Below are 23,279 nucleotides of genomic sequence, written 5' to 3'. Positions count from 1 at the left end.
TCCAGCCTTTCCTTTAACATACTCATTGATCAGGAAGTTCCCAAAGCCATGCAGTATATAATTTTATTTCTTTAATCAGACAGGTAGCATAGTAGATAGACTGCTGGACATAGAGTCTGGAAAGTCTGAGTTCAAATTTTGCCTGACTTACTAGTTGTGTGTCGCTGGGCAAATCACTTAACCTCTGTTTGCCTCAGTTTCCTCAGCTGTAAATTAGGGATAAGACTCCCAGAATTGTTTTGGTGATAAAATGAAACACTTGTACTTTATGAACCTTAAAGTGTTGTATGCTAGCTGTATTCTTAATTTTTGAAAAAAAAAAAAACAATATTTCTGGCCAACCAGAATATGTTTCTTTTGATTTCCATTCATTGGCATTAGTTTTAGGTACTGTACCCATGGAGTTGCTATAGCACGGCAAGACAAATTCTTGATCTGCTTCATAGCCCCTCAGATATTTGGAAAGCTCTGTTTATAGATTGGGAGTAGAATTGGGTGAAGGAGCCCATGCTGGTATAGATAGAGTAGTGCTGAAGAAATCCCCTACACAGGCATTTTTGTAACATGTTATAAAGATGAAAAGTCAAGTTCACAGGCATTTATTAAGTACCTGTTATGTACCAGGCACTGTCCCGAAGAAAAGCAGAAATCCTACCCTCAGAAAGCTCACATTCTAATGTGGAAGAAGCATAGGTGAACAACTGTATTAAAAAAATGATACAGATAAGATAAATTGGAGATAATTGTAGAGTGAAGGCACCACTATGAAGGGAAGCAGGAATGGTTTCTGTAGAAATGGGGTTTTAACTGGGATCTGAAGGAAATGAGTCAGTGTTGAGAAGGGAAGGCTTTCCAGGTGAAAATGGAGAGTTTTGTTTGTGAAACTGCAAAGAAGCCAGAGTTAGTGGATTGTAGAGGATGTGGGATAGAATAAGGTATGAGAAGACTGGAAAGGTAGAAAGAAGTAAGGTTATGAAGGGCTTTAAAAGCCAGATAGAAGTTTTTTGTTTGATCTTGAGAGTAATAGCTACTGGAGTTTATTGAATAGGGATGCAACATGATTAGACCTGCACTTTAGGAAAATCAATTTGACAACTGGAGGATGGACTAAATTGTAATTCTCAAGCAAACCACAATAACGTTTCTAAGTTGTAAGCAGTTAGATGGATTCAGATAGGTTTCATTAAAATCATTATCTAAATGGGGAAAGGGAATGAAAGATGTATATGCAGCTTTCCAAAGCACCTAAGGAATTGTTTTTTCCTCTGGAATTAGAAACAAATTAGAACATAAAATAGGCGATTTCCAATATTGAACCAGGCCACATGATGTCACTAGGCCTGTGAAAAAATAAGTTTGACTTATTTATATAGTTCCATTCTGTAATGCGTCTATATTGTACCAGAAACATTTTTTTATTTCATTTGGAAATTGCACCAGCTGTGACAAGCTGGTTTCTTAATGGAGCCAACCAGATTGTCGTCTTCTTTTTTTTTTTTTTTCATTTTTCAAATGCTTTATTAACTTCTGATTTGCATCATTCATTTCTGTCAGATTTTGAGTTACAAATTTTCTCCCCGTTTTTCCCCTACCCACTGCCCAAAAATAGCAGTCCCACAGGATATCCCCTCCTCCAATCTGCTCTCTCATATATTCTCCCATACCCCCTTTGACTTTTCCAGTAGGGCATGGTGGATCTCTATGCCCCAGTGCCTGTATATCTTATTTCCCAATTACATGTAAAATAGTATTAATAATAGTGTGTATGTATATATATATTAGTGTGTATGTGTATATATATATGTGTGTATATATATATATATATATATATATTAAACATTTGATTTTAAAACTTTGAATTCCAGATTCATTCCCTTCCTCCCTTCTCACCCTTACTGGGAAGATAAACAGTTCAGTATAGGTTGTACATGTGTAGCTAATGCAAAATATTAATATAGTAGATATATTGTAAAAGACTGACTATATTTCCCTCCCTCCTATCCCACCTCCCACTTGTTCTATTCTCTACTTTGATCCCGTCCCTTTTCAAAAGTGGGTGCTTCCAACTTCCCTCCCCCCAACCTGCCCTCCCTTCCATCATCCCCCCTTCCATCATTCCCCCTCTCATCCCCTCCCCCCCACTCCCCTGTAGGGTGAGATACCCTATTTAGTGTGTGTCATTCCCTCCCCAAGCCAAATTCAATGAGAATAAGGTTGACCCATTCCCTTTTGCCTTCCTGTTCTTCCCCTCCATTGTAACCATTTTCCCTTTCCTCTTCTAAATGAGATAAGTTTACCCCATTCTGTCTCTCCCCATCTCCTCTCATTATATTCCTCTCTCACCTCTTAATTTCACCTTTTAAGTATCATCCCTTCCTATTAAATTGGTCCTGTGCCCTCTATCTCTGTATACCTGTACACATATATACACACATTCACATATGTATTCACACGCCCGTATACCCTCTGATATAGACACACACACACATATATTTCTATCCCTTCAACTATTTTCATACTGAGAAAAGTTTCATCAGTTACAATGATTGTTTTTCCATGTAGGAATGTTAATAGTTTAACTTTGATAAGTTCCTTATGATTTCTTTTCCCTGTTTACCTTCTCATGCTTCTCTTGATTCTTGTATCTGAATGTCAGATTTTCTGTTCAACTCTGGTTTTTTCATCAAGAACGCTTGAAAGTCCTCTATTCCACTGAATGACCATATTTTCCCCTGAAACATGATACTCAGTTTTGCTGGGTAGGTGATTCTTGGTTTTAATCCCAGCTCCTTTGACCTCCAGAATATCATATTCTAAGCCTTTCGATCCCTCAGTGTAGAAGCTGCCAGATCCTGTGTTATTCTGATTGTGTTTCCACAATATTCAAATAGTTTCTTCCTGGCTGCTTGTAATACTCTTTCCTTGCTCTGGGAATTTCAGAACCTGGCTATAATATTCCTAGGAGTTTTCTTTTTGGGATCTTTTTCAGGAGGTGATGGGTGGATCCTTTCAACCTCTGTTTTGCCCTCTGGTTCTAAAACATCAGAGCAGTTTTCCTTGAGAATTTCTTGGAGGATGATTTCTAGGTTCTTTGTTTGATCATGGCTTTCAGGTAGTCCAATAATTTTTAAATGATCTCTCCTGGATAGTTCAGTGGTTTTTCCAATGAGATATTTCACATTGCCTTCTATTCTTTCATTTGTTTGGATCTGTTTAATAGCATTTTGATTTCTCATAAAGTCATTAGCTTCCATTTTCTCCAGTCTAATTCTGAAGGAATGATTCTCTTCAGTGAGCTTTTGAGATTCTTTTTCCATCTGGCAGATTAGGCTTATTAAGACATTCTTCTCCCCATTTTGTATTAAGTGTCTGAGGTGGGATTTGAACTCAGGTCCTCTTGACTCCAGGGCCAGTGCTCTATTCACTACACCACCTAACTGTCCCCAAATACCCCTTTTTAAAAGCATATAAACTTTATGGGAACATAAGCCATGTGACTTAGTTGTCACATACCAAAGAAAAGTCATCTGTCTTGCCCTTTCTGACTGCAACCAGAATCAGCACTGAAAATTGTATTTTTAGCACTGCCTTCTCTGACTGCAACTAGAACCAATACTGGAAGTTGTATTTTTAGGGTTCAGGGGGCAGCTGTGGGGAAAAAAAGCAGTGCCATGGCTATATCTTTTTGTCTCTTCTGCCCTGTACACAGTGGGATCTCAACAGATGTTTGTAATAATAGGGAGAAGATAGGAACCTTGCTTTTTTCCCGTATAAAGATAGAAATAGATCAAGTATTAAAAACCACCTTTCTATCTAGCAGTGTGCTGGATGCAGTGGACAATTTTTTTTAGAAAAGGTGTATATTAGATAAAGTCCCTGTCCCCTACTAAGCAGTGTTTGGGGAGACAAGGCATGAACCAAACTGCTATTGAAAATCTATTGAAGTAGCCAGAGAGAAAAAAATATAGCATAGAATAAGCTACTAATTGTGCTGAAACATGGCCCTATAGAACAAGTTTCATGGGTAATAAATAGTTTAGGAATGGAATCAGGGAGAAGAGTGCAGAGAAGCAGTGGGAGCTGTAGCTGTTCTGGTAGTAGTAGTAGTAATGAACCAGTGTAAACAACATGGATGGAGGGGATAGCTGTCTCCTGTAGATCTTTTCCCACCTCTGCCTTTTCTGAGCTCTTTAATGCTCCTTCTAATATTTTTCACTCTCTGCTGATCCTTAAGCCCCCACCCCCATTTCAAACAGTATTTACTTCCCAGCATCACACAACTTTGTTCAGCCCCATCAATCATTTGAGTATATATTGTCTTCTTTGCACCAGATAACTGTGCTAGGTGCTGTGGATATGAAGATAAAAGCTTTCAAAGAAATTATTATCTAGCCAAGGGAGACAATGTATAACTACATGAGGAAGTTTTATGGGGAGTCTGGGGTGGGAGGGGAGAGATTCCAGCAGCTATAGGGAACAGGAAAGGATTCATGTATAAACTATAGAAATTTAGAGAATATCTAAGCAGGTGGGTTAGTCCCAGATCAGCATAGGTGACGTGTATATGTGGATAGCAGTGCTTTGAGTAGTCTGGGTGAGGTAGTCTTGGGGATAAGTAGAATCAGTGATGAGGAAACCCAGGGAAGTGTATACAGGGATTGGGTAGCTAGGATGAGGATACAGAGGGGTTTGGTAGCAGGTCATGAATCTAGGTCTACAGGGAGCTAGGATCAGAACTGAATGGATGACGTGCAACAGGAATTATCTTGATGCTTAGCCAACAGCTTCTCGATTGTAGGCTCCCTATATGCCAAAACTAAGGTCAAGATTTAAGTAGAATTAAGCCTCCAGGCAGGGATAAATGAGCATGCACCTGACTAGAGTAGGTAAATATAGGATTTTGGGACCCTGTTAATATTTGACTACTTTTTTGGGGGGGGGCAAACTTTGAGTGTAAGTTTTATGTTGATTAAAATCTCAAAACCCTTGGGGTGGGCTAGATAGTGCAGTGAATAGAGCACTGGCCTTGGAGAACCTGAGTTCAAATCCTGCTTCAGACACTTGAAACACTTACTAACTGTGTGACTTTGGGCAAGTCACTTAATCTCAATTGCCCTCCAAAAGCAAAAAATAAAATCTCAAAACCCTTAATTGCTCATGGATCTTTGGAAATTAATAGTAGTTAAGTTCAAGTCAACTCTTGTCCCAAAGGTCTGGGGGCATCTAAAGAAAGAGGCTTCTATCTCCAGAATTCATTTGACAATTTTAGCTTGCCAAATTTAGAGTTAAGGTGGGGTTTTGTTGTTGTTGTTCAAAGGTATGAAGATCCTGCTCTTCATATCCTGGGAGGGACGTGTTGATGAGTGTTGACTAATGGTAGGGAGGGAGTAATTTCTGCATTGATTTGGAATTTTGCTGTTGCCTGACAGTGTTTCCCAATGTTGTGAGTTGGTGGTGTCATTTTATTTTTTAATAACAGTTATGACCCAAAGCAATATTAAGTCCAAAGTGGTGAATAACTGTGGAAATGTACATTTTACATACAAACTTCAGTTAAAAAAAAGCAACATATTTTATTATTAACTTGGCTGACTCATGGCTATTCTTCATGTATTCTGTTTTTTTTTAATGTAGCCAAGAATGTTTATCATCAGTAAGCATTTATTGATGACACCACTATGTGCCTACTTGATGATTATGTTAAATGGCCCATCAGTGCTTGGCAAGCCCCCTTTTTCTTGATTCTTGGTTAGTACAACCTGGTATCAGTGTGACTCCATTTGTAGGATGGTCTTTGGAGGTTGTAAGATTTTACAAATTTATATAATGAATGTATCTCTTTGTAGGAGAAAGCGTAATTATGACTTAGTAGGTCTCCGAGTTTTTAATCCACGAACCACTTTAACTTGATGAAAGACCCCATGGCATCACTTACATCCTGAGACTGTCCTTTGAATCCGTTCAACTCTCATCTGCTTCACCTTTGTCATTTAGGGGACAGGAAAGGAAAGGAAAGAAAAGATCATGTTTTTTGGTGGGGGGCATAGAAAACTGTGCCAAATTTTATCTTCATTGAGATTTTTCTTTCCTTGTTCTCTTTTCCCTTCCTCAGGACAATGAACTTCATCTACCAACAGTGGTCCTATAAATTGTTTTGTGCTTCCCTGTGTTTGGTAAATTTGAAGAGAAGGGAGAGAGTGATATGTTGACAAGACCTGGTCTGCTAGTCTTGAATTCAGGATACCTGTGGGACTCCTGACTCTAATGCTTAGTATATAGTAGGCTTGTAGAGAACTAGTCATTTTATGACTCTGAACCTCAATGTTCTCATATGTAAAATGAGGATATTTGTAAACCTTGTAAAGCACTATGTGCTTGAGTTGTTATTGTCTTTTATTCTGTTAGGTAGGAAACTTTGCTATAGCTGTTGAATTTTGGAAGAGCCTCTTGACTACCTTGAGAACTCTGTGGACCATCTTTAGTACCCAGGACCTTGCTTAGAGAAAGTCTTGAAGCTTTATCAGGAGGATGGATCAGTTTGTAAAATGTTGTTTTTTGTTTATTTGCCTAAATGTTCACTGGTGATTTTTATATTCTTTTTGGTACCAATATTGGCAGACTCTGTACAATTAATCTAATAATAAGAGGCTAGAATCACAAGTAACTTTTACAAATATACAGAGCCTTCACAGAAATAGATAAATTAGGGACATTTACAAGGCATGGTGGCACATACCTATACTCCCAACTACTGGGGAGTGTCAGATCTCTCAGGAGTTCTAAGCTGCAAAAGGCTAAGCTGATGAGATATCTGTACTGAGTCTGTAATCAGTGTGGTGAACCTCTAAGAATGGGGGTTACCTAAAGAGGGGCAAACTGGCCTATGTTGTAAATGGAGCAGGTCAGACCTCTCATGCTGAACATTAGTGGGATCAACCTGTGAGTAGCCCCCTGCTCTTCCAGCCCAAATAAAATAGACCTGTTAGTTAAAACAAAAAAAAGAATTAGGGGACATTCATACACTTTGCAAATAGTCTTCCTCCTCCCCCCCCCCCAATTCACCACATATTTCCTTTGTCACATAATTCCTTTTTCTGAGGTTTTTGGGTTTCTGAGGATTGTTGAAAACAAGTGTTCTATCATCTTGTTGGTCACATGATCCCTGTCAGTTTTGTTTTTGTTTTTTTTAATAGAAAGTCTCTGAAGGTATGTAGCTATTTTAGATTGTAAACTACTTAACAGAAAGGTCAGGTCAATTAAAAAACAAATTTAAAATGTTAAAAGTCAGCATAAATAAATTTAATGAAAATGTAGACAAATCATCTCAGAAATAATAATAAACATCACTACAAAGTAGGATTTCATTTATAAAAATCCAAATTACAGACAGCTATAGAACAGCATCTGGATTGCATAAAGTTAGTGTTTGCATTAAAGAGTTTCAGGTAAGTGCTTAACAGAAATATTTTATCAGGTTTTGGGTTTAAAATTTTATTAAGAAGTTAAACATTTTAGAACATTAACTCTGCTATGGCCTTAGATGATTCTTTTTTATGATTATCTCTGTCTTATAGGAAATTTGTAGTCTGGTGTTGACCATCCCATATATTCTCATATTTCTACCTGCTTTTCAGCCACTTAGGAAGTAGGTAGCTAGATTCCAGAGAAGGAAGGGTTTGTTATATTGACTCTGCGTTGCTCTTCTTTTGAGACTGCAATGTATGCCACATGCTGGTTCTGTGAGTGTACAAAAATAATGGTCTGCCATCTTAATTATCTCAATAGAAGAGGCTAAATTAGACTGACTAGAATCACATAATGTTATGCTTGGGAGGGGCATAGAGATAACTTTGTCCAACTCCCCACTTTTATCAAGGAGGCTGAAACTCAGGGAGATGAAGGGCTTTGCCCTCCTGCTCACACAGCTGATGAGCAGCCACACCAGAGCTCAGGTTCAAGCCTTCCTAGGCCAGTGCCCTTTCTCCCATGGAATACTGCTTTCTCAGGCTTCTGGCAGAAATTTGGTAGAGAAAATTAATCCCAACATTTTGTTGATAACAAAGCAGTTATTTTCATCAAAATCTCAACTTGATATGAAAGTTTTGAAGTTTGATATTTGGGACTTTATTTTGTTGCTGCTTTTTAGTCTATAATTTCAAACTTCCAAATAAAATTTTTTAATTCATAAGAAGTAGCATGGAAGAGTTGGGGGAGGGGGAGATAGGGGGAATCCATCCTATGGAAACCCATGCTCTTGTAGGGTCTATTCAGCTCTAACATTATTTGATACTAAATTACATTTATTTAAATTCTTAACAGCATTTTAATATGTGCAGAAATTTATCTGCTTGAAAGCAATGCAATAAAAATGCTAAAAGCTGATAGTGGTGCATTTTAAAGTTTTCAGTGCACTATGGTCTATTAAAAAAAATTCTGCTAGTGCCTATAAATGATTTTGCATGTGACATATTGAATTTGAATACTTTTAAGAGAGTTTCTTTTAGAATTAGGTTTTCTACTTTGACTTCCTTAAGCACTTAAGCTTGTCTTGTCTGATAAAGTTTTAGGAGAGCCCTTGTTATTTTAAAAAGTTATAGGTGAAGGCTTTTTGTTTATTGCTTATTAGTCGCTCAGCTGAGTCATGTGACCTCATGAGATCATAAATACTCTAGAGGCAGGCACGCTATTAATGAGTTAGTTCATCAAGAGGAGGCTTGAGAATCCTTCCTTTTCTTCCTTTGTCCCTGTAGGTATGAATTAATTTGCTTTGGGAAGTATGGACAGATATTTGTTACAAGGAAACAAAAAGGAAGTGCTTAGGTTGTTGGGTAATGGGTCTTGCTTGGCAAATTACAGTTTTTTGATTGTGGTGGTGGTTTCTGGGGGGCACTATTAGTTTGAAGTTGGACTCTCAAATGTTATGGGATTGATTTCTGCCCAAACTTGTGGAATCCATCTCATTGCTATACAAAGTATTTGTGAGCAAGGGAAGCTTTAACGTCCAGATGTGAATTTTAGCATTATATTTCTCACTTTGATGACTGTTATGAATAGGCCTAAATCAGAAGGGTTATCCAAATCTAGGGTTTAGTCACTTTAAAAAAATTATGGGTTAGGAAATAGGAAATCAGAGACAGTCTGTACTTAGGATTATGGGAAGGCAGTAGAGCAAAGTTCCCTTTTTTCCTGTTTAAAAAACTTTTCCACATTTAACAAAGCAAGAATAGGTGTTTGTAACTAAGATGAACTTTCCTTCACCTTCTTAGGAGCCACTTTGTAAATTTAAATGAGAATTCACATTTAAAAATGAGGGGAATAGAAATTTTAGAATTCATAATTTTGTAAATGTTGGCTTTACAACTAAAATCTTGGTTATGCTTGTTAAAATGACCTGATTGCTGTATGTAATTTAGCTAAATTGCTCTATGGATGATTGCTTTTGTAGTTAACTCTCATTCTTCCAAGTAAACCTTGTTCATCTAAGGTTCATTCCTCATCCAGTTATCGTTGGTTGATTGCTGTTTATCTAGGGTGTTCTGGATATTCTTGTTCTATCTTGCCTGGGAAGTCCATGAAGATATATGATCATACCAGTTGTACTGGGGAATTACCATCACTTTGTTAATTACTTCTATAGCCATTGATTTTGTCACTCTTTAGTTTTAATTACATTTTGGTGGCCTATCCCATTGGCACATGCACATTATAAAATAGTATTAAGTTTTTCTGGAGAATTATACTTAACCATATTCTGTTGATCACCAGTAGTAGTGTTTCTGTATGCTATATTGTATGTATGGTTTGAAAAGCAGTAATATGCAAATGGTAATCCTGCAATATGGAAATTTACAATTCCAAAAGAATATAAACCAATCCCCTCCTCTCACTCTCAATAGTATACATTCTTAATAGAGATCAATATTCTTGAGGGTTTTTTTCCTTATGTAAATGTGCTTGATATTAATGGGCAAGCCCAAACAGCTAGATATAGTGGAGAAATAATTTACTGAGCATTTCTTATAAAATCTCATAGAAATTTTAACTCATAAATTATAATCATATCCATAAAAGGGCAAGCATGCCTTATAACCCAGTGACCTACCTTTGAGCTTCTCTTAGCTCCTGGAAGATTTCCCTAATTTTTCAAGGTCACTATAAGCCCTGATGTGTAGCTTTGTTTTGGGACTCACTTTGAGAAGTGTTCTGTGATTTGATCTGGATTCTGGGAAGCCGTTGTCCAGAGCCCCCTGGCTTTGAAAAACCCAGATGTTGATTTGGTGGGGATGTAATGGTTGGACAGTTTGGAAATCTGTCTACTTGATCTGTTTCTGTCTTGATAATTCTGTCTGTATACTTTGAAGTTCGGGGTGCTGACCTTCTTCCCCTGAACTAGGTAAAGGATACATGTTTGACTGATTAAAGTAAGCTTGTTAATCCATTTTGAGTTGCTTTCCTTTATCAAAGCAGATCCAAGAAACTGTGTGAGCAGCCACCCTAGGGACGCCGGGGTGCTTGCTGCTATACCCTCAAAGCTACATGTTACCCTTTGTGGGAAGTTTTCTGGTAATTTCTTTTTGATGAATATTATTGTAAAGGTTTTCCCTGCCCCCTTTGCTTTTTGCTGTTACTTATAAGGGTAAGTCTTCTGAGGTCTTCAGACATTGCTACACTATAACTGTAACTTTTCAGCCATCATAAATAAAAATGTTGCTCCATACAAATAATACTTAATTTTCTCTACATGGATTAATATAATTTAAACTATATTGACCTTCAAGTGCAGGCTGTATTTCAGATGGTTTTAGAAGTCATTTATGCAAGTCTTTAGTCTTTGGGAGGCAAGAAGTGTCTGTATTTTGTTAGGTAGATTTTAGGCAAACCTCCTGGAATCAACCTGGAATCCTCTGGTATCTTGTATGTTCAATTTTCTGTGTGTCTTATAAAAAAAAATGGAGACATTTAAACTTCTCATGTTTTAGCTTTCAGAGAGGGTCTTGCGGCAAAATGGATAACCCAGCTGTTAAAAGAATAGTCAATCACATTATCAAATCTCCAGAGGATAAACGAGAATACCGTGGATTAGAATTGGTAAATGGCATCAAGGCACTCCTCATCAGTGATCCTACCACAGATAAGTCATCAGCAGCCCTTGATGTACACATAGGTATTTTTATGTTTCTGTTTCTTTAACTTTGCCCTGGAATTTATTAGGATTTTCCATTTCTGTTGAAATAATAAAAAAGACTCAATTTCAATGCATCCAGGTTTATCTGCATAAATAACAGCTATAGTATGCAGAAGATGTGTTTCTGTAAAGTTGTATGTCAATTGAATTTTTGTAAATCAGACAATTAAAAGTACACATAAAAAGCCCTTGTTGTTTAAAGAAATCCTTTAATTAATACTTTGTTTTCATAGAATTTATTGAACATGCTATAATGAAACACTGAATTTGAAGTCAAGAAAACAGGGTTTGAATTTCACATCTGTTACTACCTGGGAAGTCTTGAGCAAGCATACTTCACATTCTAGGATTGTATAGTTGGAATTTACTTAGAATTCTTATTAGTGAACTTTGTTATTTTTAATAGTTTTAGATATCTGGTTTACAGATTTAAGTGACTTATAATATCTAGGAGAGTCAACAGTATGATTTGGTAGCCCAAAAAAAAAGCTGAAGGAAGGAAACAAACATTGATTTAGGAAAGACAGGCGAAATTGAGCATGTTCGGAAGAGGACAGTCTGGATTGTGAGAGGTCTGATGAAATTATGTCAAATAAAAATCATTTGAAAGAACTGACGATGCTGAGTATGGAGAAGAGAAGACTTGGGGTGGGGGTGGAAGGGACTTCATGTGTAGGTTATCAAGAAGACTCTAGGCTTATTCTGTTTGGCCCCAGAGAGCAGAAATAGAAGTCATAGGTAGACACTGCAAAGAGAGAGAGAGAGTCAGATTTGAATTTGATTTAAGGGAAAAAAAACTTCCCTTAAAACTTTCCAGTAATAAGAGCTGTCCCAGAAAAGAATAGGCTGTGTGAGAGAATTGTAGATTTCGTCTCATGGTTGTATCAGATGGACTCTGAGACAACTTTCAATTCTGTGATTCAGTAATTGCCATTACATTTGTAATTTACTTTTTTGGAGGAGGGAGGTGAAGTAATTGGAGTTAAGGGATTTACCCAAGGTCACACAGCTAGTAAGTGTCAAGTATCTGAGGCCACATTTGAACTCAGGTCCTCCTGCTTTCAGGGTCAGTACTCTATTCATTGTGCCACCTAACTGCCCCTTAATGTATTTAATCTTGTAAACTTGTTTGTGTTTCAGTACTTAAGTTTACATGGTTTCTTCTCCAGGATCATTATCAGATCCCCCAAATATTGCTGGCTTGAGCCATTTTTGTGAACATATGCTCTTCTTGGGAACGAAGAAATATCCAAAAGAAAATGAATACAGCCAATTCCTCAGTGAGCATGCAGGGAGTTCAAATGCTTTCACAAGTGGAGAACACACCAACTACTACTTTGATGTATCACATAAACACCTAGAAGGGGCCCTGGACAGGTAAACATGAATTTGTTAAGAATTGATCTACTTTATGTACTTCTGTTATTTATTAGTGGTGGTTATTACTTTTACTACTTACATATTTATACATTTTAGCTCAAGATAATAGGCAGTACTACTTTATGTTCTTATTTTATGCTTGTTCACATTTAAGTTAACAATGACATATATTTTGTATTAGAAGAAAAGTAATGGTGTAACCATTGACATAACCTTTAGACCTGCAAAATACTTCATTGACTTAATAAAATTTTTACCAGCATCAGATCATTTTTCTATAAATAAGCATCAGTGGTCTAAAGAAACATCATAATTTTGCTTTTGGGATTTTTCCATTTACATGTTTTTATTTTAAAATAGAAACATTTTAGACTGCCAAACCACAAAGCCACCATTTTCTTTTTTCCCCTCCTCAAGCATGCAGCATCATTGCATATCTTGAGAAAGTCAGCATCAAGCATACATTTCTCAGCTGATTTTAATATTGAGAGTTTATTGGATCCTATGTTTAATTCTGTTTTTTTAAAAGAATGTTCTGAATTTCCATGGAATAAAATGTCATACAAATGGATATAACTCTTATCTTGCTCAAACCTTAAGTAGAAATATATTTGCATAAGAAAGTCATACTTTAAAAGAAAAGACTACAGTTTGAATGTACATATACATTTGAATACATGCACACACTTAGACACACAAGTACACACAGTGGTATAGGTGGTCAGGGAAGAGAAGGACATAGTTGCCTCTGAAGTCTGTGTGTATACATATATACATGCATGCATACATACATACACATGTACATATATGTACGTATAGCTAGACATAAATCTGCAGTATATTGCAGGCCAGGTGCATTTCACATGTAGGTTGTCTTTATGGCTTTCTTCATTGACAGATGCATTGGTAGTTTTAGTTTAAAGTGGAAAGAGCACTGGACTGCAATGTTTGGGTCTTCATCCTGCCTGTGATAGTCATTATGTGACTGCTGGGGCAAATGACTTTCTTGGTCTCTGTCTCAGCTCAGTGTCTATAAAATGAGAGTTGGACTTAGGTGATCTTTAAGTTCCCTCTGACCTCTTCCAATCAATCATACAGTTGTATGACATTTTCTGAAGTATCTGTATTTACATAAAACAGACATTGATGTAATTGGGTTTCTTTTTGATATGCTAAAAGCTATGGTGGTCTGTTGATAGTCTCAAGAGTCTTGTAGATCCACTAGTTATCAATCTTAGTTGCAGGTCCATTTTTTTTTTTAATAGTTTATTTCTTTTTAGTTTTCAACATTTACTTCCATAAGATTTTGAGTTTTAAATTTCCCCCTCTCCTTTTCCTCCCCCCTCCCCAAGATGGCACGCAATCTGATATACGCTTTACTTATACATTCATATTAAACATTTTCACATTAGTCATGATATAAAGAAGAATTAGAACTAATTAGAGGAACCATGAGAAAGAAGAACCATGAGAAACAAAACAACAAAAGAAAAAGAGAGCAAATAGTATGCTTCATCTGCATTTAGACTCCATAATTCTTTCTCTGGATGTGGATGGCATTTTCCATCATGAGTCTTTTGGAGTTGTCTTAGATTCTTGCATTGATGAGAAGAGCTAAATCTATCAAAGTCAGTCATCACACAATGCATCTGTTATTGTGTACAGTGTTCTAGCTCTACTCATTTCGTTCAGCATCAATTCGTATAAGTCTTTCCAGGTTTTTCTGAAGTCTGCCTACTCTTCATTTCTTATGGAACAATAGTATTCCATTACATTCATATACCACAATTTTTTCAGCCATTTCCCTGTTAATGAACTTCCCCTCAATTTCCAATTCTTGGCCACCACAAAAAAGAGCTGCTATAAGTATTTTTGTACATGTGGATCCTTTTCCCATTTTTATGATCTCTTTGGGATACAGACCTAGAAGTGGTATTGCTGGATCAAAGGGCATGCATGGTTTTATAGCCCTTTGGGCATAGTTCCAAATTGCTCTCCAGAATGGTTGGATCAGTTCACAGCTCTACCTGCAATGCATTGGTGTTCCAGTTTTCCCACATCTTCTCCAACATTTATCATGCTGGTCCATTTTTGTCTTTTAGTCAGTCTTGGATCCACCTTTGCTTCAGAGGCAGCTAATTGACACAGAACTCTGGGCTTGGATTCAAGAAGACCTGAGTTTAAAACCAGCCCCAGACCTTACTAGTGGTGTAATGCTGGGCAAATCACCTAACCTCTTGTATCAGCAAGCACCCCAGCGTCCCTAGGGTGGCTGCCAACACAGATTCTTAGATCTGCTTTGTTAAAGAAAGCAACTCAAAATGGGTTAACAAGCTTACTTTAATCAGTCAAATATGTATTGTTTACCTAGTTCAGGGGAAAGAGGTCAGCACCCCGAACTTCAGAGTATACAGACAGAATTATCAAGAAAGAGAAACAGATCAAGTAGACAGATTTCCAAACTGTCCAACCATTACATCCATACCAAATCAACATCTGGGTTTTTCAAAGCCGGTGCGGGGCTCTCAACAGCGGCTTCCCAGAGTCTCATCTGATCAAATCACAGAATACTTCTCAAAGTGAGCCCCAAAACAAAGCCTCAAATCAGGGTTTATATAGCCTTCTCCTGGCTCAGAGAATGTAACAACCTCATTGACCCACTGCCCAATCAAAAAGTATCTACTGAAAAACAGCCTCCCACCCCAGGCTCCAGGTGCACTTTAGCCTAGGGGCAGGGAAGATCTTTAAATTTGCATTTCCATTACACCTCTCTGTACCTCAGTTTCTTTTGTAAAATTTGGGTAATAATAGCACATACCTCACAAGGTTGTTGTGAAGATCAGATGAAATACTGTTTGTAAAGCATCTAACATAATGCCTGGCACATAGTAAGTTGTTCAGTAAATGCTAGCTCCCTTCCTTCTTGAACCTTGTAGTAGAGCTTAGCTCATATTAGAGTCAGATGTTCTGATTCTTAAAAAATTTAAGTGAATTTTAAATTTTGCTGTTATACAATAAGATGTATAACTTTGGGTTACTATGATATAGATAGTTTAAATTGAAACGACTTTAAGTAAGTTGTAACTAGACAATTATTTCTACTTGGTAGCAGTTCAAAATGTAATCATGAGAAGAATTAATGTATTTATTTTAGGATGTCATGTCATGTTACTGAATCATTATTTGTTCAGCATTTGTTTATTTTTACTTTTCTTTAAGTACTATAATCATTACTTGATCAAATTATTTATCTCTTTTTTTCCTAGATCATTTCTTCTCATATAAATGTATTCTTTTTATTTGAATTTCTGAAGTCCTTTTAATAGAGCTTTTTAAGTGGGTTGCTATTAATTTATGCTCCTTGTATAGTAAATGCAGATGACTAACCTCTTTCCTGACCTTCAGAATCTCACATCTACAGCTGCCTATTAGACATCTTGAATTAGATGTCTAGTAGACATCTTAAACTCGAGTGTCCAAAACTGAACTCATTATCTTTCCCCAAAAACTGTCCCCTTTTCCTAACTTCTCTATGGTTGTCAGTGGCACTGCCATCCTCCCAGTCACACAAGCTAGCAGCCTAGGTGCCCTCCTCAACTCCTCACTCTCTCACCCCAGTCCACACTCAAAGCCAAACACTTCCCAAGTCTTGTTGTTTCTTAGCTTCTTAACATTGCTCTTATATGCCCCTTCATTTTTCTGACACTGCCACCCCACTGGTGCAAGCCCTCATTGCCTCATGCCTGATCTTTCTGATTAGTCTTCCTGCCTCAAGTCCCTCCCAACTCCAGTCTATCTTCCACTCAGCTGTCAGATTGGTCTGACCATGTCACTCCCTATCCAGTGAATTCCTGACTCCCTGTTACCTCTAGGATCAAATATAAAATGATCTGCATGGGTCTTAAAGCCCTTCATAAGCTGGCCCCCTCCTACCGTTTCAGTTTTCTTACACCTTACTCCCATGTATTCTGCAATCCAGTGACACTGACTTTCTCTCTGTTCCTCATTGCTATCCTCCATCTCTGGACTCTGGCTAAGCATATTCACTGGTTGTCCTTCCTCTCTGGAAGTCTCTTCTTCCTCATCTCTGCCTCTTGGTTTCCCTGGCTTCCTGCAAGTCTCAGCTAAAGTCTCACCTTCTGTAAGAAGCCCTTTGCTTTGAGATGATCTCTAATTTATCTCATAAAAATCTTGTTTTTACACAACTGTTTGCATGTTGTCTCCTTCATAAGACTGTAAGTTTCTTGAGGGCAGGGACTGTTTTTTGCTATTCTTTGAATCCCTGGCACAGGCCACATGTGGCCCTGTAGGTCCTTAAGTGCAGCCCTCTGACTGAATCCAAATTTCACAGAACAAATCCCCTTAAATAAAAGGATTTGTTCTGTAAAACTTGGACTCAGTCAAAAGGCCACACCCAAGGACCTAGAAGGCCATATACGAACTCGAGGCCTCAGTATTCCCTACCCTGTATCCTGGAACTAAGCTCATATTGTGTGCTTTAAAATGCTTATTGACTAAGTGATAAAATATGCCAAAAAAAATATAGTGTGAACCAAAGGACCATGACCTTCTCATTGCATTTTGTTTTGGTAAGTAGTTCCAAAGAAAATGCACACAGACACAAGCTCCATTTTACAGTTTCATTAAATTATAAGTTGTTGTTACCTTAAGACTATTTTAATATTTTTGTGTAAAGTTTGTTCCTTTTCTAATCAGTAAGCATCCTGTGATATGGTTTGGATATGAGATAGACCCAAAACATTTTTCCTACATTATGGTACTTTTCTTTATTCTACTCGGTGACAGTTGTTTTCGTATTTTTTGTCCACTAAGACCTTCAAAGATAGCATTGTTTTAAAAGAGCTCATTTTCAAATAACTTAAAATTATATCATTTTTTATTTTAGATTTGCCCAGTTTTTCTTGTGTCCTTTGTTTGATGAGAGCTGCAAAGAGAGAGAGGTGAATGCAGTTGATTCAGAACATGAGAAGAACGTAATGAATGATGCCTGGAGACTGTTTCAGTTGGAGAAAGCTACTGGAAACCCCAACCATCCCTTTAGTAAATTTGGAACAGGTTTGGAAGCTGTCTGTGTGTGTGTGTCTGTATGTTTGTATATACTTAATTAACTCAGCTTGGTTCATTACAGACTGAGGGTTTCTTTGTTTTTTAAGTTAGAATAAAAAGTGTTATGGCAACTATGAACTCCCAGGCCATTCCTTCTTCCCTTTGTTTTTAACTTAGTGTTCACCATTTCAGTGTGACATTCAGGCAACAATTTGTGGTATATTTTAGTATTTCAAAACTAGGCTTTTGTTGTATATTCAAGTAGGACCACTTAGCAATCTACTGTGTTTCAGTGATTGGCATTTCAGATGTAAACATCTTAGGTTGCTGAAGTTTTCACTGTGCAACAGTACTTTTATAGGGATATTGATCTAGCAATTAAAAAAATTACCACCTTCTCATGTATTTGAACCTTTAAAGGTATAGGGTATTTGAACTTTAAAGCTAAAGCTACTTCTAGTAAACCAAAAGATGCAAGATCTTTTTATTTTTTTCCCCACTACTTGGCATCTTTGTGTGTGTGTGTGTGAGGAGTAGGGGGAAGTTTTCTTTCTATATGTATCAGTAACATCTCTTCCTTCTTTTGGTGGGAGAGAGGAGAATAGGCATTTATAGTGCATACTCCATGTGCCAGGCACTGGGCTAAGCATTTTGCAAATATTAGTACTTCTTCTTATGGGACCATTTCCTAATAAGACCTTAAGACTCGTAAAGATACTTGGTTAAAAGCAGCTTCTTTTGGGAGGCATTGTGGGGGAGAAAAAGGGTGTAGTTTTGAGTGTTTGTCCATCATTTGTTTCAGAACTTATTCTTAGCTCTCTGGCATAATTTTACCTTGTATTTCCAGATGTAGTGGCAGACAGTACTGGAGGCAGGTTCGATAGGCAATGAAAATTGTTAGATGTCAGTAAAATATGTAGTTGGTACACAAGGCAAAGAAACATAGGACATAAACAGTAACTATCTATGACCTGTAAGTATTTTAACTTTTTGTGTATGTGATGTCTTAAACTTGGTTACATATATACATATCTCTTGGTCTACTATTAAAAGCGTTCTGACTTGGGTTGATTTTGGAGTTTGTACAGTCTCATCAAGGAAAGCAGGAGGCAGCTCAGTAGAGCACTGAATAGAGTACTGAATTAAACTCTGCCTGGCTCTGTGACTCTGGTCAAGTCACTTCACATTTGTTTGCCTTATCTGAAAATGAGGTTAATAATAGCAAACTGAGGGCTCACCTTAAACTAAAATCACAGAGATTTGGTAATTATAGCCTGTTTATGGGACCTGACTTCATGTGTTAAGCTTGGAAACTTTAGGGCCAGTCAGTGGAAGTGATGTACTTTGAAAGGGCAACTATTAGTAATACCTTTGTCTTTTTCATTCCAGTTTTAGCAGAATTTTTAAGAAGTAGGAGTTCTGTAGAAGGCATTTATTAAGTAAGTGGTCAAGCATTTAGCACCTTGTTTTGAAGGCAAAGAAATGTGGCAGTTTCTGTTGATTAGTAATTTATTTATTCTTCTTAGCTCAAGCCATAAGCATTAGCCCTGACTTTTGAAAATATGATTTTAATAATTTATTGATTTCAGGGGTGGCTAGGTGGTGTAGTGAATAGCTCACCAGCCCTGGAGTCAGGAGGACCTGAGTTCAAATTTGGCCTCAGACACTTAACATGTACTGGCTGTGTGACCTTGGACAAGTCACTTAACCTCAATTGCTCTGCCTTCCTCCCTCCAAAAAGCAAAAAAAAAAAATTGCTGACTTCAGACAAGATCTATCTAGCCATTTACTATTTTGACCCTTTTAGAGACCAGTTTTATATAAAGAAACATAAATATCTTGAAAACAAAGTATATGTGATAAGTATCTGTATAGTATCTAAAGAATAAGAATTCAGACTGAACCCATGATTTATTAGTTTAATTTATTAAACATGGAGAGGTGTAAGTGACTTCTCCAGGGCCACACAGCCAGCAAATGTTAGAGGGAGGACCTGAGCCAGTCTTATTAGTTCCATGAGCATCTTTCTTCATGGCACACTGCTTGCACACAGAAGGGCATGAGGAAAAGTCCTTTGGATTTCTATAAAATATCTTTTTGAAAAAATATTAGTAGATACCTTTTATTCTATCTTTTATTTCTGAGAAGTTTAAGCTACTATACCAGTAAACTCCAATTCTTTATCATCCACAACACTGACACATTTCATTTTATACCTTTAAAGTATACAAAGTACTTTCCACACACAACCCTATGAGGTGATAATACTGTATTTTTCTCCTATTTTTATGTATGAATAGACTGAGACTGGGAAAGATGAAGTGGCTTGTTTGTGGTCACCTGCTTAGTAGATTTAAAAACAAATTCAAACCTTGGGCTCCTGACTCAGTCTGGTGCTCTTTCCACTTTGCCAAACTGCTAATAGTAGAAAGAAGTTGCTTGTGGCATGAAAATACTGAATAATCCCCATATTTCTATTTATAAGTATAGAATATGTTTTTGTACTTCAGAATTTGCATATCTAATTATCTGGGGAGTCAGAACTTCAAACAAAATAATGAAATGATATTGTTAAGATCTGACTTGAAATAGCTAGAAAGTTGTCAAACTTCCCTTTTTCTTTCTTACTTTTTAGAGGGACTAACATGCAATGTAAAGAACCATCCAATCTAAACTAAACTGTAGGTGTTGCCCCCACCTCTCTTATACTGCCCCCCCCCCCCCACACACACACACAGACACACTCATTGTGCTAACTTAGAATCAGATATTATTAAAATTGGGAAGGATCTTAGAGATTGGCAGCTGATGAAGAGTATTTTGGGTTGAAAAGTGTCCAACTGGATTACAGACTGAAAAAGATATTAAAGAACAAAGTAGATGTTCAAATAAGAGACATGAAAATTAAAACAATTATAAAGTTTAATCTCGTACCATGAAAGCTGACTAAGTTGTTGGGGACAGTTGTCATTGGACGGGCTGTGGGAAAACACGTACAGTGATGCTTTGGATGTTTTGAATTTCTGTTTAGAATTATTCAAGGAAAGTTAATTAAGCTGTACTTTTGACTCCAACCTTGCCTCATACTGGGCATATATGTCGAAGAAGTCAGCTCTAGTATGTGCCAAAATATTCATAGCAGCACTTTTTTGTCCTAGCAAAGAAATGGAAACAAAGTAGATACCCATCATTTTGGGAGTGGTGGAAAAAAGTAAGCTATATAAACACCAGTGGAGGTTCCAGAGAGCAGAGGATGAAACACCCTCTTCTTTTTTTAGCAGAAAGTCAGGGGTTTATTAGTACAGAACATTGTATGATTGTCAGACAGTCATCAGACATTTTTGCCTTATCTTTGTCAGGGAGGATTCATTGGAGGGAAAAGATTTGAAATGACTAATGTAAAGATAAAAGGCATCATTAAAAAGTTATTTTAATGAAAAGGAGACAGAGAAATGCCTCAAAGTTGACTTGAAATATCTTCCTTTGATTGTCTCAATGAGAACTGGAAAAGCAGTATATGTAGTAAAAATTAATTTGGGAAATAATTCATTTAGAGAGTTAGATTTCTTTTTTTTTTATTTAATTTTATTAAATTTGTTTATCTACTTTTAGTTTACAACATTCAGTTCCACAATCCCTTGAGTTCCAAATTTTCTCCCCCTCCCTCCCCATGGCGGCATGTAATCCATTATAGGCTCTTACAAACACCTTCGAATTAAGCATTAGTTAGGTTGTAAAGAAGTATAACCAATGAAGTGAACAACAAAGAAAGAAGGAACGAAACAAAACATAAAAGAGAGAGAGCAAGTAGTTTGCTTCAGTTGCATTCAAACTCTGTAGTTCTTTTCTCTGTATGTGGATATCTCTTTCCATCATGAGTCTTTTGGATTTGTCTTATAACCTTGCATTGCTGAGAGGAGCCCAGTCTATCAAAATTAGTCATCACAGATCCGATGTGTCTATAATTGTTTACAAAGTTTTCCTGGTTCTCTCTTCAGCATCAGATCACATAAGTCTCTCTAGGATATTATGAAGTCCGTCTGCTCCTCATTTCTTATAGCACAATAGTATTACATTACATTCATATACCACAACTTGTTTAGCCATTCCCCAATTGATGGGCATCCCCCTTAATTTCCAATTCTTTGCCACCACTAAAAGAGCTGCTATAAATACTTTTGTGCAAACGGGTCTTGTATGATCTCTTTAGGATACAACCCTAGAAGTGGTATTGCTGGGTCAAAGGGTATGCACTTTTTTATAGCCCTTTGGGCATAGTTCCAAATTGCTCTCCAGAATGGTTGAATCAGTTCACAGAGAGTTGTATTTCTTTAAAAAGAGAAGTCACATATCTGAAGCTAAGTTATACTTGCAGTGATGGAAAACGCAAGTACTAATTTAATAACCTGAGTGTCTTTGACTGCTTTTACTGCCTGTTTTCCCACATGTTCGGTGTTCTCAGACCTGATTGTTTCATAGTCATATTGTGGCATCTGTCCCCAGCATATTCCTATCTTGTGGCATGTGATTTTGGTAGAAAGTTGGTCCTTAGTTATTTTTATAGACTTTTATGAAATTAAAGCATGGTAAATTGTAACTTCAGTTTGATGTCACTATGCCGCTGCTGAGTGAGGCTTCCAGGCATAAAAGTCTGAATTCTCTAAACCCTGATTCAGAATACTGAATCATAAAGGGAGATTTAAATTGTTGATGTACAGCTCCCGTGGCCCTATGGCCACTGCAGAGAACCTGAGATCCTACCTTCACACAGAGGCTCTCACTGCCATTATAAATAGAGGTCCTTTCATCAAAGTGACATTAGCTAGTGGTTGTGGTTAGAATGAAAATGGAATGATTCTGTTTTCTCTCTGAATGTCAGAATGTTTATTTTTGTCTTTTTTTAAAAATCATAATCCCATTAGTAGATGATCAATTTGTTTAGATCTTTTGCTTTTCATTTATGTTTTTACTTAGTTATATTTTGCCTTTTTGTGTAAGCATCAGTAAACATTAAATATATATTACTGGAACACTGCTAGACACCGGGAGAAATTTTGGTAAGATACTGTTCCTGCCTAATGGAGTTTATTGTCTGGTAAGAGAGTAAGAAATAAAAGAGAGTGCTTAATAGGAAAATATTAAATAAGTGCATTGGGTACAAAACAAAATGTTGCATGAAGTTTAAGATAGAATGAATGGTATGTGAGGGAAGTAATATTTGTTATCCTTTAAAGGATGTATGTAAACTCAATAGACCAAGAAGGCAAATGAAGGACATTCTAGGCATAGGAAATATCTTATGCAAAGTCTTGGAGGTAAACTGCATGAGGTGTTTGAGGGTAGAGAATAGTAGAGTGTGACTGGCATCTCTTTTTTTTATCTTCTATGATGAGGCTCTTGAAATTTTTATTCTTGATTTTGATTAATTAAATTTTTATGTTTTTCAATCAGCAAAAATATACCTTCTCCTCCTCCTCCTCCTCTTCACATTTGAGAATGAAAGAAAAAGAGAACATCTGTTATAAACATGTATTGTTAAGCAAAACAAATTTCTCTAGGGCCATGTCCAAAGAAAAATATATGTATGTGTTTATATACCCATATATATATATATATATATATATATATATATATATATATATATATA

The 23,279-nt window shown here is 36.8% G+C and overlaps 1 protein-coding gene across 6 annotated transcripts in view; it reads left to right on the top strand.

The window, feature by feature from the left end:
* The window catches only part of IDE (insulin degrading enzyme), a 416,199-nt gene that overhangs the window by 325,837 nt on the left and 67,083 nt on the right, over positions 1-23,279 (top strand). For 4 of the 6 annotated variants that reach the window (XM_069099236.1, XM_069099241.1, XM_069099237.1 and 1 more), the window contains 3 exons: positions 10,980-11,164; positions 12,355-12,562; positions 17,472-17,641. In XM_069099236.1, coding sequence (XP_068955337.1) covers positions 10,980-11,164; positions 12,355-12,562; positions 17,472-17,641 — 563 coding nt within the window. Of the gene's footprint in view, positions 1-8,688; positions 8,751-10,979; positions 11,165-12,354; positions 12,563-17,471; positions 17,642-23,279 lie in introns of all 6 variants that reach the window. The other 2 variants (XM_069099238.1, XM_069099239.1) reach the window with 2 other exon arrangements.

Source organism: Petaurus breviceps, unplaced genomic scaffold (assembly GCF_028583685.1).
Source record: "Petaurus breviceps papuanus isolate PSGF00001 unplaced genomic scaffold, PetGlider_PUasm1.0 37, whole genome shotgun sequence".
In the NCBI taxonomy this organism is placed as follows: domain Eukaryota; kingdom Metazoa; phylum Chordata; class Mammalia; order Diprotodontia; family Petauridae; genus Petaurus; species Petaurus breviceps.
This window is presented reverse-complemented; position numbering and strand designations above follow the sequence as displayed.